Genomic DNA, 15,342 nt, shown 5'->3' with positions numbered 1-15,342 from the left:
CCGATGCACGCTCCACCATCTTTGTTCACTCCAAAGTCACGTTTGATCTTGAGAGGTTCTGCAGGACTTCCTGTCTGACTGTGAAATGTCGGTGTGTAGGTTGTTGGTTCAGTCACGCGGATGAACACGCAGCTCCATTGCTGGCACACCTGGGACCTTTCAGTCGTCATGTGTGCGGTCTCATGATTGAAAGTATATTTCTTCTGCCTTTGTCACCTGAATGTTTCAGATTGTTTTGGAGAACAGGTTGATGAACCAACTAATCATCAGCAAACGTTTCACCATTAAAGAAGGTGAATCTTTTCATTCAATGTCTTTTTAATTTGGGGAAAAACAAAATATGTTATTAAAAAACAAGCACGTGATCTTTGAGAGGCACATTTTACAGTTAAAAGCAAGAACGAGGTATAAAACTAACGTTCCCTTTCCCCTCTGTAATAATTAAAACAGCTCCTGGTTGCAGTTCACTGAACCATCTAGAGCCCTACTGCTTCCGTTTAAAATAAAACCATTGCCGGTCCTCGTCTTTAACGGCTGCAGCTCAGGCTCTCCAGCACCTCCAGAGCCAACGCAGCTCTGTGGCTCTGCAGCGTCAGCCGGGCGTGCTCCATGGTGCAGGAAAACTGAGGCAGTGCCGGGAGCCGGTCCAGGGCCTGCTGGGAGCTCACGGCTTTGGCCTGGGCCCGGGTCCGAATGTGGTGGATTTGGTCGGGCCCCACGGCTCCAGTGTCTTTGCTCTGTTTTAATTTAACAATGAGGCAGCCGAGGTGTGTGTGGAGCAAATTCACCCACAGACGCAGCTCGGCCCAGAGGTTCAGATCGCCTTTCTCAAACAAGAAGTCCTCTTCATCCTGGTCACAGCGAGAGGAGGTGTTTAAAGCAGATTTGTTTCCCTTTAAAGAGGATCTAAGTTGATGAACACAAGTTTTGCAGACATGCCTCATGATGCCGCTTTAATTAAGTCACAAAAGACAGAAAGTGGTCCTCACCAGACTGGACGCCTCGTCCTCCTCTTCATCACTTCTGCCGTCCTCCTCTCCCAGCAGCCACTGTGTGAGGACAACCAGTCCTGCTCCTAGTTGCCCCCACAGCTCAAACAGCTGACACAGGAGCGCCACACCAAAGTCCAAGGCTGCCGGAGGACAAATGGACATCCCTCTCCCCTCTGAGGACGAGAATGTCCACAAAAACATTACAATTAGTTCAAAATCACTTTTCCTACCTAACATGCCTGCAGGACATTCAAAGGAAATGTTTCTAGATAAAACTTAAACAAAACACTCTCTGCTCATCCATGCACTAATAACCCTACAGTCAGCAGCAGCAGCCACCCAGTTTGTAATTATGACTCGTGTTTTCATCGGAGCCACGGCGCTTACCCCACCAGCTTTTCTTATCTTGTGATGTGGTTTTAGATACGGCTGACGGCGAAGACACAACAAGGGTGAAAAATACAGGAAGTGAGCCCCTCGTGCTACTTCCTGGAGCATTAAGGGGAGGTGTCATGTCCGCAGACTACACCAGGGAGGGCCAGGACCATCATACAGTCCCTCAGAGAACCTCTCACAATCACACATAAACATGGACATGATTGGTTATGGATTTGGTCAAAAAAAGAGCCAAATCTGAATTTGATGCTAATCTTGACTGATGGTTAAAGTCACACAAACTTGATGTCTTCTGTGGAGAGATATGAATATTGTTTCTACCTTTAAGTATCCAGGTGAGGATTAGGGTGGACCATATGGCCAAAGCTAATATCAGAGTTTTCTGACGATAAAAACATTTGTTGTTGATCACTCAGTAATCCTTCAGCAGTCGTACCAGAGCTCCGAACCCTAACCCTGACTCTTCACCAGCTAACTGAGGAGCCTTTTGAGAGCCCACTTTAGTTCATTGCTCTGGTTTTGACCGGATTTAGTATCGTCACGATGGAAGTTGTGTTTACATTAGAGCTGTGCAGGTGTGATGTGTCCACTGGTGTGCTGGGAAATATCTGTGCATAATTAGAAGATACCTGTACTAATCAGGTGAGCTGGCACAGCACAGGTGAAGTCAGAAGCAGCATCTCGAACTTCCTGATCTTCATCCTGCAGAAGAGCGAAGAGACTCCTCCACAGTGAAACTGTAGCTGGCAGGCCTGAAAAGACACGCACACACACGTAGCATTTCCAGAATGGGGTCGAAAGGTTTGTCTGCTCCAACACACCTGATTCAATGGCTAAATCAGGAGAACAACTAAAACATGCTGGATAGGAGTCCTCCAGGACCAGAACTGGACACCGCTCACTGATTGTTCAACTTACCGAGTGGAAGGCAAGGACTCATCATCAGAGCGGATGCACAGGTGACCAGCACCTTGGCAACAATTATCTTCACCTGTGCAGGTTGCTCCTCACCACAGCACAAGCACAGCAGCTTCCCCCATGGAGTTACACAGGCCGTCGCAGCCTGGAACGATTAGAAAGGTGCTTTCAGGAGAAGAAACATGGACGAGAGAAAAACAACAAACAAGAATGTCGGAGCACATGTGTAACACTCCAGAATGAACTGGGAATATTCAGAATTTGAATGGATGCCAAATAAATCCAAAGCTTTTAAGTTATCTGGATAACTCATGGCACTTACACACTAGCATCGGCTCTACTCCGCTGGACCGGGTTTGGAGTGTTCTCATTGGACTTTTCCATGCTCTTTTGCTGCTCCCTCGTGGCCGGAGATGCGCTCATGACATCACTGATATTTATTTTTCGCACCAATGTTGGAGACCGCCCATGTGCTCAATCACGTCTGCATTCCTAAGGCGGTGTGCAACAAACAGTGCCAGGCTGAGAGGGGCGGTGCGGAGTGGAGCCGATGCTAGTGTATGAGTGGCAATACACATACACAGTCGGACAGCCACCGCGGTAAACTGGCCAATCACCACACAGCTAGTTTAATATGCATATCCTGGCCTAGCTGCAGGGCAAAGTCATCCCATTGGCTCCTGGGCCATTTTAAGCCCCGACAAAGTTTTAAATGTTTTAAATTTGGCTAAAAGAAATGTTTCCAGTTGTAAAAAATATTCTAGAGCCCCTTTAACTATTCTATTTGTCAGAAAAGTAGAAAGGGTCAAACACTGGTTACCGGTGATGGTTGTACCCCTTGTGCAGCAGTACCGGGACCAGAGTGAATAGGGTGTGTATGGGGAGCATGAGTGGGTGTCCGGCGTGCATTTTTGTAAGTCTTTGTTGTATGTGCATGTGTGAGCGTGAGGGAGGGAGTGTGTGACTGTGTTTGTGTATGACTGTATATGTCAGGTGGGGCTTTTGACTCCTCCCCTCTGCTGGGACTTCTTTTGATGATATAGATCTTCGTCTCCCCTCCCCCTGCCACACCTGGTGTGGGGTGTGGTGCCTTGGTCTGCATGAGTGTTCGTGGCTCCCGGGTCAGGGGGTTTAAGATTATTGGCGTCTGCCTGATCAATCCCGGTGGCTGCCTGGTGGGGTCTGGGCCCCTGGGCTCTGCTGGGTCCCAGCGGGGGTGGTCGCCCCTGGGTCCCGGGTCGCTGGGTCCCGGGCTCGGCCGGCTAGGGGGTGGGAGGCTGCGGGCGGGCCCGTGGGCTTGCCGCTGATATCTCCCGGGACTCTGCCGGATGCTGGTTGTGGCCCCCCGGGGCGACCCTCTGTGCCTCTCGAGGGGGGCGGGGGCCTTTCTGGTTGCAGTCTCCTTGGGGTTCCTGTGTTCTGGGGCAGCGCCTGGATCTCTGGGACTTGGAGCTCCCCCCGTCTCCTGCGCATCTTTGGGAGGCAGGTCTGTGGTCCCTCACACACTCTATTGGACGCTCCTCTAGAGAAACCTTACATAAACAAGCGCGTGTACACACACAGGTGCTCACATGGTGCTCTCAAAAGTATGGGCTTGGGCACGTTCAACACAGGTCTTAAGGCTGTCGTTGCCACTAAATGCACTGTGATTTATTATCGTGTGATTGTTTAGTTAAACAATGTTGATTTTATATTTCACCATCAGGTTGACATGGTGATAGCTTGCTCCTGATGTATTGTTGTGTGCCCCTTTTTTTCTGTTCTTTCTCTTTCTGCAGGTCTAGAAGCAGACTCTTGTTCATTATTGTTTATTTGTGTGGACCCCCCCCCCTCTCCCCACCTTTTGTCTTTTCCTTTCTCTTTCACCTCTGTCTCCGTGTCTGGTTGGAATTACAAAGCATTCAAAAACAACAATAAAGTTTTAAGTATCAGGCGTGACATTAAAAGCAGACGCTTTGATGCTCCACCTGAGAGTAAATCTGTAAGGCTTGTCACCAGCATTCAGACATCAATTCTATTTGCTTCAGGACACGGTAAAAAAAAAAAAAGTAGACTTCTTTGGAATATAATGCCTTCAGATATTTACTCAAACATATGAAGACCTTTACCTGGGGATCGGAGTTCACCATCTCCACCAGCAGCTGAGAGACCAGAGTCAGGGCGGCAGCGAGAAGCTCCACGCTAAAACACAACACCAAACACCTGAGATCAAGCTCCAGTTACTCCACTCTCATTCTAGTGTCTCCTCACAAGTGAAGCAATAACTGCCCTCACATTTCTTTCATCAACATAATAAAAATACATAAAATCCGATGGATTCCATATTGTCCACTTGAGATGATCTCTATTATGAAACACTGATTAAACTAGAAAACGTTACAAATCCCACCCACAATATGGACTTCACGTGTTAAAGACCAAGTTCACTCGTTCTGCAGTGGTCTCTAATATAAATGAAAGACTTGTGAGTTGTTCTGGGGAAAAAAGCTCTGGCACTCCTGTTATAGGATCTAGAAGTGAGCCAGAGCAGAGGTGAGCAGAAGGCATCTCACCTCTGATTGGCTAACAGCAACACGACTCTACCACTGACTCGGTTTGCTCTGAAACGTTGATGATTTATCTCCACAAACAAAACAAGCCTGGAGGAGTTCTGCTGTGTGGTGGAGTTGCTAATGCTAACAGTTAGCTTCTACTAGCAGAGACGTTCTCTGCTGTTTCCTGGACGCTAAATCAACAACAGCCTTCCCCGTCGTGAGTCAAGATGGGTGAGTCCATGAATGCTTAGTGACAGTGTGACGTAGATCTGTCAGGACTTCTAATTCAAGTGTTTCCTCATCTATTTTCTAGTGGCGGGAAATGCAGGAAACAAATGGAAGACCATCTTCACATTTAGCCTGCATGGTATACTCTGAGTGACTGATCATATTTAAAGAAAACCAGAAAACTTAATTATTCTTAATGATTATTTCTGATTCTAAACGGGTCATTCTGAGTGTTTCATGCAGGCTGAACATGAAAATAGTCTCCTACACATATCTCCAGCATTAGCTTCTGATAGAAAACAGACGGTGAAACTCTAGGATTAGAAAATCCTGACAGATCTACGTCACACTGACTACGTTTACATGCAGCCAATATCCGGGTTATGATCGGGTTAAGGTCGGCATTCGGGTTTCTGAGTTGATCAGAATAACCCGTTTACAAGCACAAATAGAAAGAGTTACCCCTAACTTGCATAACCCGATGTAAATGCGGACATTGGGGTAGCGTCAGGACGTGTGGACTACGTCCAGACGCAATATGCCTCATTTCCGGTTCTTCTTGTTCCGGTATCCGTGAAAACAACAACATTTTTCCCAGTTCGGAAGAGGTAGCGACCGCGTTTGTTTGTGCTTTAGTTTCCTCGTCACTCCAAAAGTGTGGTGCTGTGCCGCGACTCGCCATGTTGCTCCCAACTTGTTGTTTACTTCCGGAGTTCTGGCGCATACAAGACGTCTCGCTTCTCAGAAGACCAAGATTCCTTGCGAACAGAGCATGCGCAGAACACACGCTTTGATGGGGATATCCCGATATGCGTTTACACGACCAAACATTCGGGTTAGAAAAGGGTTACCCCAGGTGTAGTAACCGGGTTTTTAAAAACCCGGCTATGAGCATATCTGGGTTTCTGGCGGTGTTTACATGGACCTGTGGAACCGGGTTATTGTGAATATTCGGGTTTTAAAAGGGTTACTGGCTGCATGTAAACGCACTGACTGTCACCAACATTCATGGACTCACCCATCTGGACTCACAACGGGGAAGGCTGTTGTTGGTTCAGCGTCCAGGAAACAGCAGAGAACGTCTCAGCTAGCAGAAGCTACCTGTTAGCATTAGCAACTCCACCACACAGCAGAACTCCTCCAGGCTTGTGTTATTTGTGGAGATAAAACATCAACGTTGCAGAGCAAACAGAGTCAGTGGTAGAGTCGTTTTGCTGTTAGCCAATCAGAGGAGAGATGTCCACATATCAGGAAATAAGACCCCAAAACCTGCCGTCTGAAGCTCAGCTGTGGTGTTGCTCACTTCTAGTTTCTGGAAAAGGTGCACCGGAGGAGCAGCACTGGGTCTTGTTTAAAAAGTGTGACAACTTGCATGTTGGGATGTGAACATTTTAAATTACTGTTCAGTAAGTAAAATTTCACCCTTCACAGAATACAAACCTTAATAAAATAAGCTTTCCTGATGCCTTTGAGCTGAAATCAAAACGTTAATACAAATTTGTTTAATTGTGCAGCCTGTTGGTAGCTCAGATGCCCCTCAATCACACAGCAGCAACTGAAGTTCACCCTCCCGGGTCCTAATCAGATCACCTGAAACCCACCAAAAGAGAAGCTGATCCTCAGGCCCTTAAAAGACACAAAGCCTTTGTAATTCAACCTTTACTCAAACCTGTATTCTCCTCACTTACTGAGAAGTACAGGGCTGGATTATAAAGGTAAGGTGTGTGTGCCAACGCACATCAATGGGCTCTGAGCAAAAGCAGAACTGGAACATCGTGTACCAAATGACTCATAAACTCTTTAGTGACTGACTGCTTCGGCCCTGGCAGGTGTGAATAGGCCAATGGAGGAATAATGGTACAAATTAAAGCCTTTGAGAGCATGAATATCAGTATACATCCACTGGAACACCTCCATGTCTTTGATTTCTATTCAAACCACCACCTCTGAGGCTATATGGTGGCCACAACGCTGCAGCCATTTAAGTCTGAGCACAAACAGCACATACAGAGGACAAAGAGTGCACATTTTAAAGGGCGGGAGTGGAAATACCTTCATGTGACCAGAAAATAGGACCACGCAAGGCTGTCTTTAGGTTGACGTGAAAATTAAACGGGTACCTCAGTGTCGCTTTACTGACCTGTGAACAGAGTTCTGAGCAACAGTAAGGAGGTGCAGCAGGACCTCCTGTTGGGACAAAATCTTTCCTCCATTCGTCCACTGGAGCTCGCCGCTGGAGCTCAACACACACAACACCTGCAGGACCTGAGAGGATGGGAGTGAGGGGGAGGAAGAAAAAAGGGGAATGTGTTTTATAACACACACACACTGATGCTCCTGAGCCTTTTCGGTCTCTGTGTGTCTATAGCTGTGGCTCGTTGAAAGGAAGGAAGGAGTCAGCTGGAGATTTTAGGCTGATGCACTTGCAGATGTTGTATTTGAGTCCATTAAAGGTAGAACAGGTGTTCCTGGAAAAAGCCGTTCCAGCAGGCTACGTTCTGAAAAAACACAATTCATTTTCTGTCCGTCACTCGGCACGGTTGGTGAGTGTGAGAGGGTGAGGCTGGCTCGCCAGCTTCCTGCTACAGCAGAAAGGAACGTATTGTAATAAAATTATATGGGCTTGAAAACACAACTTCTGTTCTTTGAATAAAACATTAAACTTTTTCTGATGGTACAAACTTTGCAGAGTTACGGTAATTTAAAGTAAGCATGTAAAATGCATCGGCTTTTAGTGGTATAGCAACATTTTTGAGAGAAAAACAGTCCAGGCGCTGGTCAGTCTCCACTCCACAAGTTTCTTGTTAAAAAATACATAAAAAAACAATTTTATCTTTAGTTTTCATCCTTGCATTATAAGAGTAATAGCTTTGATGGTATGACGTCATTTCCAGTCATGTCATAATACAGTACTGTATTTTCCGGAGTACAAGTCGCTCCGGAGTATAAGTCGCACCAGCCATAAAATGTATAACGAAGAAGAAAAAAAACATATATAAGTCGGATTTTGGGGGGAAATTTTATGGTTTTTCTTACAAAATCTGAAACCAAGCGTTTCACATTGCAAGACAAGTACCGGTAACAATAACAGAATAAACAATCAGGGCGCAGCAGCGCGCCACGGTCTCCAGCAGAGGATGGCGGTGTTTCAAACCCTCCCTACGGGCGGGGAGAGTGCCCGCAGCGCCCCGCCACAGGCGGGCAGAGGAGCTGAAACCTGGACTCGAGCCTGCCCGCAGCAGCGCGGTATACATAATTTGGTATATAAATCGCAGGACTAGCCAGACTATGAAAAAAAGTGCGACTTATAGTCCGGAAATTACGGTACTTTGTCCGTCCATCCATCTCCTACGCTTATCCAAAGTCGGGTCACTGGAGCAGCAGCCTAAGTGGAGAAGCCCAGATTTCCCTCTCTCCAGCCACTTGGGCCAGCTCCTCTGGGGGATCCCAAGGCGTTCCCTGGCCAGCTGAGAGATAATAGTCCCTCCAGCGTGTCCTGGGTCTTCCTTTAGGTCTCCTCCCAGGTGGACATGCCCAGAAAACTTCACCAGCGAGGCGTCCAGCAGGCACCCTAACTGCAACTCGCTTTTCACTTGACTAACCCAGACTCGGGACCTCTCTCCCCCTGAGCCTGAGATCAGTGGTCTCCATTAAACTCACCTGTTCATGCTTTGGTGTGACCCTCATCACCACCCTCTCCTTGTTCTGCTTTTTCTACCCATTCCGCCTTTCCCGGGATCCACTGACTTCCCTCTTTCCTATAAATTTTCTCTCCCTTTCCTCACATTTTGGTTTGTACTGATGTTATAAAATAAGTTAGTCTATTAAAATAGATGCATGGAAAATAATAAAATATAACTAGAAAATTTCCTTAAGACATTTTAAAAAGGGCCCACTGGCACAAGATAGTGGCCATGTGTTAAAGAGGCCCCGATAAAACTAAATAAATGAATAGAGCCTTCTGGCTCAGCTCTCTGTTCACCTCAACAGACCGGTACAACGCCTGCATCACCAATCCACCTGTTGATCTCCTGCTCTATCAAAACTCACTGATGAACAAGACCCTGAGATACTTACTCCTCCACGTGAGGCAGGACCTCATCCTGGACCTGGAGTAGGCATTGTACCCTTTTCAGGGTCTTGGTGTCAAATTCAATCTTGTCCAAAAATCGTTCAGCCCAACTGGAAACCCCCCTCTGCTACTTCTGCTACGTAACCGTATACTAATTTAGTATGCTAGCTAATGTAGCTATCCTGATTCTGGCTTCACTTCCTGCTCAGCTTCTTCACGCTGAGAAGGCGTGACTTATGCACAAAGGAGGTGACAGTGGTGGTCCGACGGCAGTTTGATGGATCCAATCATTAAGAATCGGACGCTCAAAACAACAATAATGTCCCATTATGTTTTGTGTGACCTGCCAAGGAAATACGAATGTTGATTTTCCTTCCTGCTATGGTCTGCTGATGTTTGAATAGATGTTCTTTAACCCTCTCAGGCTCAAAATAAGTTTTGATAAAAGGACGAACAACTAAGTCCTTCAGGGGAACTTCTGAGTAAAAAAAAGCTCATGAAATACGTACGTGGAGTAACCAGGTAGGTAGGTTTTAACGTTGCTGCCTCCAGAGGGTTAATGTGCCAATAAAACAAATGAATGTCCAGATTCTGCCACTCCAGGACCAGAGAGCAACAACTGAAAAACACCCACATAAACTCCCAGCTTGTCTCCTCTGTTATTCCACCGGAATGGATCAGCCCATCCCATCTTCTGTTCTTCTGGGACAACTGAGAACTTTGTCTGTGAGCTCATTAGCACATTTGTTTGGAAAGCAAGCAGCTCTGACCCAGCTGCTCCAACCACCTCCTGCTGCTTCTGGCTTTTATGAGCGGCATTAATGAGCTCCAGTCTTGCGGCACACTCGGCTGCCCACATCCTCAAGCGTACACCGTCACAGACAAACATGCAAACTCAGGCGTGCAGACAGGCGTTCATGTCCACCCCGCAGCATTGTGACGCTGTGCAGCCACCTTATACCTGCATGGGCAGGTTATACATACAGGATGCACAGATCCTGACCCAAATAAGTACATGTAGCATGAGTGAGTGGGTAAACTGAAAGTACATTAATGGAAACATGTCTGACACCTAAAGCAAAGACTCCATATCAGGTTTCCACCAGACATGGATGCTTGAACTGGTTAAGCGATCTTTATCTCGACCCTTCTGATCTGAAGAATCAGACTTTGTGGGAATTCCTGGATAAATTCTTGTTTTACCACCGATTCTGGGTCAGAAACTCCTGATTCAGTTTCATCTTTCAGGTTTAAAATATCTCTGATCAGCTGGTTAGGCATTCTCCATAAAGGGAGCCGCCATGTTTGAAATGACTCCATTCAGACCAGAGCAATCAGCGTCATCAGCGTTAGCCCCGCCCACTGACTGAAGCTGATATTTACAGCAGATAGGACCATTTAAGATTTCTATGAATGAGACCTTTTTATGACGCATTCAATACATTTTCATGTATTCATCAGTAAAATAAATTTAGCTACAGCCCCTTTTATGTTTGCTAAAGTCCATTAGCTTAGCCATCTTAAACTGAGTCGACTCCAAAAGTTGAATTTTAAGGAAAGATGTCACACTGTGTATAGAGCCCGGAGAATGTCTTGTGAATGACTCTCAGCTACTTTGGTACCAATATCTGAAAGGCTGATGGAGTTTGAGTCTTTCACCATGGCGGCCATATTGAATATATTTGACTCCAATAATTAATCAGTAGTAGATGTACGGGTGAAACTGGAAAAATGAGAATGTGGTGCAAACGTCCAAATATTTCAGCAATTCTGCTGAGACTGAGAGAGGCTCAGGGACCAGGCTCCACCCAGTGAAGTATGAAATATTTATCAAGAACCACAAACAGACACAAACATGTAAAAACATTATTGTCCACCTTTGCGTGGCAGGGACACCCCCCTTAGGCCATATCTAAGACAGGAAATAAATGAACCCATGTGGTCTCACCTTAGCTAAACACTGAGGGTGTTTCTCATGAAGAGCCATGCTGGTCAGGTTAGACACGTTGATCTTCTCCAGCCACTGAGGCTTCTGCTTCACGTCATCTTTCTCCTCTTTAAGGCTCCTCAGGAAGCTCTCAGCCGCCGCCTCCCTCACCTCGTAATGTGGACTCAGCAGCAGACGCTCCAGAAGCCCGTTCACCTGCTGAGCGCTCTGCCACAGATCTGGAAGCTCCACGCTGGCGCTGAGGGCCAGTTGAGTCAGGCTGAGCAGATACTGGACAGTCCCAGGCCCAGGGACGGCAGGAGAGTCAGGGGTGACCAGTTCAGAAGCCATCAGGACTGGAACGACCTTCAGACGTAGAGCGCTGACCTCGGCATCTGACAGCCACATAAAACTCGATGTTAGCCAAACCAGCCTTAGTATGAAATCTCAGCTTCCATGTTTTGGTCTAATGTTTATAATAGGGCTAAAAAGTCAACAATTTAATTAATAATCGGTGAAATAAATTAGATTTATTTGAAAATCTGTTGCTTGCTGGCTCAGATGGTGGTGGTGGTAGGGGGGCAACAAAAGAGATGTGGAGCATTCTAGTCAGCGTTTGTTATTGTTTTTATTTGTTAATACAACCAACCCACATTTGAATAAAGTAAGTATATTGGTCAGCTCCTATAGCTTATTACAAACATGAAAAATACCACTTAACAGTACTTTTGTAATCTGTAATTAATCGCAAGATAACTATGGAACTCGTGCGATTATTTGAGCTTATAATTTTGTTTATTGTGGATCCACAGCTCTAGCCTAGAACTCCAACAGCCATAACTTACCCTCCAAAATGCTGGCTTTTGACCCACAAAGGCACATCATCACATCTAAAAAGGCCCCTCTGGTAACCACACATTTATTCAGCCTGAGAAGACAAAACATAACCAGATATTAGATCTTCAGTTTGATGAAAATCAACATTCACCCAGACAGAAAATGTTCAAAGGTATATTTCATGTTTGATAGTCCCAAAACGTTCTAATTGGGTCTGTACTAATAATAACGCAGTTAGCATTCACAGCCCCCTGGTTTCCTTTAACCCTTCATAGGATAACATTTGATCATTTTTGCAAGCTTTAAGACTCAAAGTACACTAACAAATGGTGTTTTGCCCACACTTTAAGCCTGTTTACCTTTAAGTACACCAACCTGTAGAGGTACGTTGGTTCGGGACGTACCTTAGTGGTAATCCAAGTTTGGTTAATTTGCGGAACAAAGTGATAAAAAATTGTTTTTCTCTTCTCTCGCTTTAATGACCTTTTAAGGAAAATCTTTACTTACAGTAAAAATAATCTCAGATAAATGACGGGACTACTGAAAAACATTCATTCAGTATTTCCTTAAATGGTGAGATGAGTGTCTAATAGACATGTGTAGTCATCAACTTATGCAAAATTGTATATTTCAGCCCAAAACTGTAATTATATCTCCATCCTCGGGTTAAATCTCTACTCCACGCTTATTCAGAATCAGCCACAGCTGATGGCTGTAGAGGTTCAGGGGGACGTTGTCTGTACCGGACTACATGGCTGCACTGCAGAGGACTCAAGTTGAGTTTCGGCTGCACCTGGCTCAACCAGCTACTCCCGTCCTTAACAAAACTTCCTTCTCCGCCCTTTCTTCTAGTGATCGCAGTGGAAAGAAAATCCTCCAGCCTGCAGCATTTTCTATGTTTAGTGGTTCAGACATGTGAGTCTGCCGTGTGTGTGTGTGTTCAAGCGCAAGTGTGCGCGCGCACTTGTCAACATGTTTTTCCAACTGAGAAGCACCAAGAGCGCACAGGGGGACTGAAGAGGTCCTGTCAATCACTGCTTCAGTGCCGCCCTCTTGGTTTGCCAGGCGACGCCTCTTTTAGGCACATTTTTCTAACAGGAAGTGTGAGTGAAGCAAGACTCCACCCTTTAAGTGCAACATAGACACCAGGATCACACGAGCTGCGAAGTGCCGCGAAGTGGATCACTCACGAAATTGGTCCGCTGCTCCTCTGTTCACATAAGGCAAGATTTTTCAACGAGCGCGTCTGCTCATGCCTACCGTTTTCCAAACACGCCAAAATGATCGCTGCACGGCGCGAGCCTTCGTCACGCTTCGCAGCTGATGTGGTCGAGACCATAGGTTAACAAGGGCGTCGAATAGAAGCGCTCTTTGTTCCACGGCGCTTTGAGGCGCATCATCGGCGGTTCCGCGTCTGATGTGAACGTTTGATGTAATCCAGGGGTAAGAGTTCCAGCTTGTTTGACAGAAAGAAAATGACCTTTTTATATACCTCTCAAGGTAAAAATCACGAGGCGCTTCATAACAACAAAAAGTTTAAAATATAAAAAAAGAAAAAATAAATGGTTAAAGTGAGAAAAAAGAAATGTGAATAAAAATGTGAGGAAAGGGAGAGAGAAAATGAATAGGAAAGAGGAAAATCAATGGATCCCGGGAAAGGCGGAATAAGAACTAGGGCCCGACCGATATGCTTTTTTTGGGACCGATACCGATATAAAACTTTTAACAAAGGCCGACAGCCGATATAATGGCTGATACATCTCCCTCACAAAAAAAGAAATACAAATAAAAATGTTCTTAAGATTAAACCCTTCATTCTCTGCCTTTTTGGTGCAAACTTATTTCTCTATTACACACCAAAGAACTGTCTCAATAACTCACTAGGGTTTCGAAGTAATGCAAATAAGATTTATTTTGCAGATCTCAAACAACAGAACACACAAAATCAGTCACATCCAATGTTCAAGTTTTTTGTTTTCTGAGTCTGTGGAAGTTAACTTAACTTGGTGAACTTATTCACCCTGGACACGAAATAATAGCACAAACATAAATCACCAGATGGATCTTAAGTGAAGTAGGCCCACACCTTACTACGACCCTCTTTTTCCATCTGTAACAAAATAATCAGCATAAAAGTAGTTATATATCTGTTGATACTAAGACAAAGTAAAATACATTAAATGTGGCATTTTTATACGTAAATTTAAAAATTATCATGTAAATAAATGATGTCAGACATTGTGGCACAAAACCAATGGCTCTGTTTTTGTTTGGTTCCCCAGCTTTTAAGGCTTTCTCATTTACTATTCAAGTCTTTTTAATTTTTTTTTCCTTCCACTGAATTTTCTACTTTTGTTGTCAGGTTTTTTCTAGTTATTCTTCTTTCCCTTTTAGGTTTCTTTCTTCTTCTTTTAAATTATTTTCATTTATAGTTCCTCTGCTGTACTCTGCTCCCACTCACAGCTCTTCCTCATAACTAGTCCCCTGTCATCTCTCACTCCTCAGTGCATACAGTTCCGTTTCAGCAGGGGTCGGCAACCTGTTCCCATCAAAGAGCCATTATTACCCGTTTCCCACAGTAAACACTGGGAGCCACAACAGCCGCGGCGTTGTGGGCGGGGCCTACCCTCAGACAGCAGAGAGCTGCTTTAACCAATCACAACAGGTGACAGCAGCCGGTACTAGTCGCTCGTGTACGTGCAAGTTATCTTTCATACGACGATAATCAATAAAACGATTTATATAAAGTGGATCCAGAAGTTGTAGCCCGTCTCTGCCTACAACATTTTGATATTTTTCACCCTGTTGGTGGTTTTACTGAGCAGATGCCACTTTTGTCATTCGTTTCTTTTTAAAACATGTTTAGACTGTTCAGAATACAAATCCAGCCTCTGTCACGTTTGATTGTTTTAATTAAACTTTGTAGGTGGGGAAGGTCAGAAAAGGATCTGATCATTTTGTTTTTCCATCATTTACAGCGACGGAGATAACGGCGCAGTGCGCCTGGCTCTGGTGTTAATCAAGTTTAATTATATCTCTTTGCAACAATTTTCACAAGAAAACAAAACAGTTAGAAGCAGGGCTTGTGTTGACCGGATAGTTCCCGTATTTGACCGTTTATTTTGACGGAGAAAGAATAGAAAGAATTACCCGACGCATGCAGATGAACTGACATTTTATTCGTTTCGCACATCGCAGATGTAGCTAAATCACCCAAGAAAAGATTCCCATCTGAACATCTGAGCTGGACACTGCTCAGCGCAGCTCGCTGTCAGCGCGTACGTACGGTGCACAGCCAGCTGAAGATGTGGAGAGGGGCTTGGAGCGCGTCGCAGAACCAGAGCGCATGCAGGAAGATTCCTCCGACTGAAGCGAGTGTTTTCCAAACCCTGTCTCTCAGAGAGACTTGTCACTTAGAAAATGTTCCCTGATTATGAA

The 15,342-nt window shown here is 45.3% G+C and overlaps 1 protein-coding gene across 1 annotated transcript in view; it reads right to left on the bottom strand.

Moving 5' to 3' along the window:
- Window positions 1–300: 300 nt before the first annotated feature.
- The window catches only part of thada (THADA armadillo repeat containing), a 57,806-nt gene continuing 42,764 nt past the window's right edge, over window positions 301–15,342 (bottom strand). Inside the window, exons 31-38 of the mRNA XM_015944102.3 lie at window positions 11,913–11,995; window positions 11,089–11,462; window positions 7,209–7,333; window positions 4,415–4,487; window positions 2,307–2,451; window positions 2,018–2,140; window positions 990–1,165; window positions 301–851 (exon numbers count right to left, since the gene is read on the bottom strand). Of these exons, the coding sequence (XP_015799588.3) occupies window positions 528–851; window positions 990–1,165; window positions 2,018–2,140; window positions 2,307–2,451; window positions 4,415–4,487; window positions 7,209–7,333; window positions 11,089–11,462; window positions 11,913–11,995 (1,423 nt within the window). The 3' untranslated portion in view covers window positions 301–527. The remainder of the gene's footprint in view (window positions 852–989; window positions 1,166–2,017; window positions 2,141–2,306; window positions 2,452–4,414; window positions 4,488–7,208; window positions 7,334–11,088; window positions 11,463–11,912; window positions 11,996–15,342) is intronic.

This window comes from Nothobranchius furzeri, chromosome 12, assembly GCF_043380555.1.
Source record: "Nothobranchius furzeri strain GRZ-AD chromosome 12, NfurGRZ-RIMD1, whole genome shotgun sequence".
In the NCBI taxonomy this organism is placed as follows: Eukaryota; Metazoa; Chordata; class Actinopteri; order Cyprinodontiformes; family Nothobranchiidae; genus Nothobranchius; species Nothobranchius furzeri.
The sequence above is the reverse complement of the archived record's forward strand: the minus strand, read 5'-3'. Positions and strand labels throughout refer to the sequence as shown.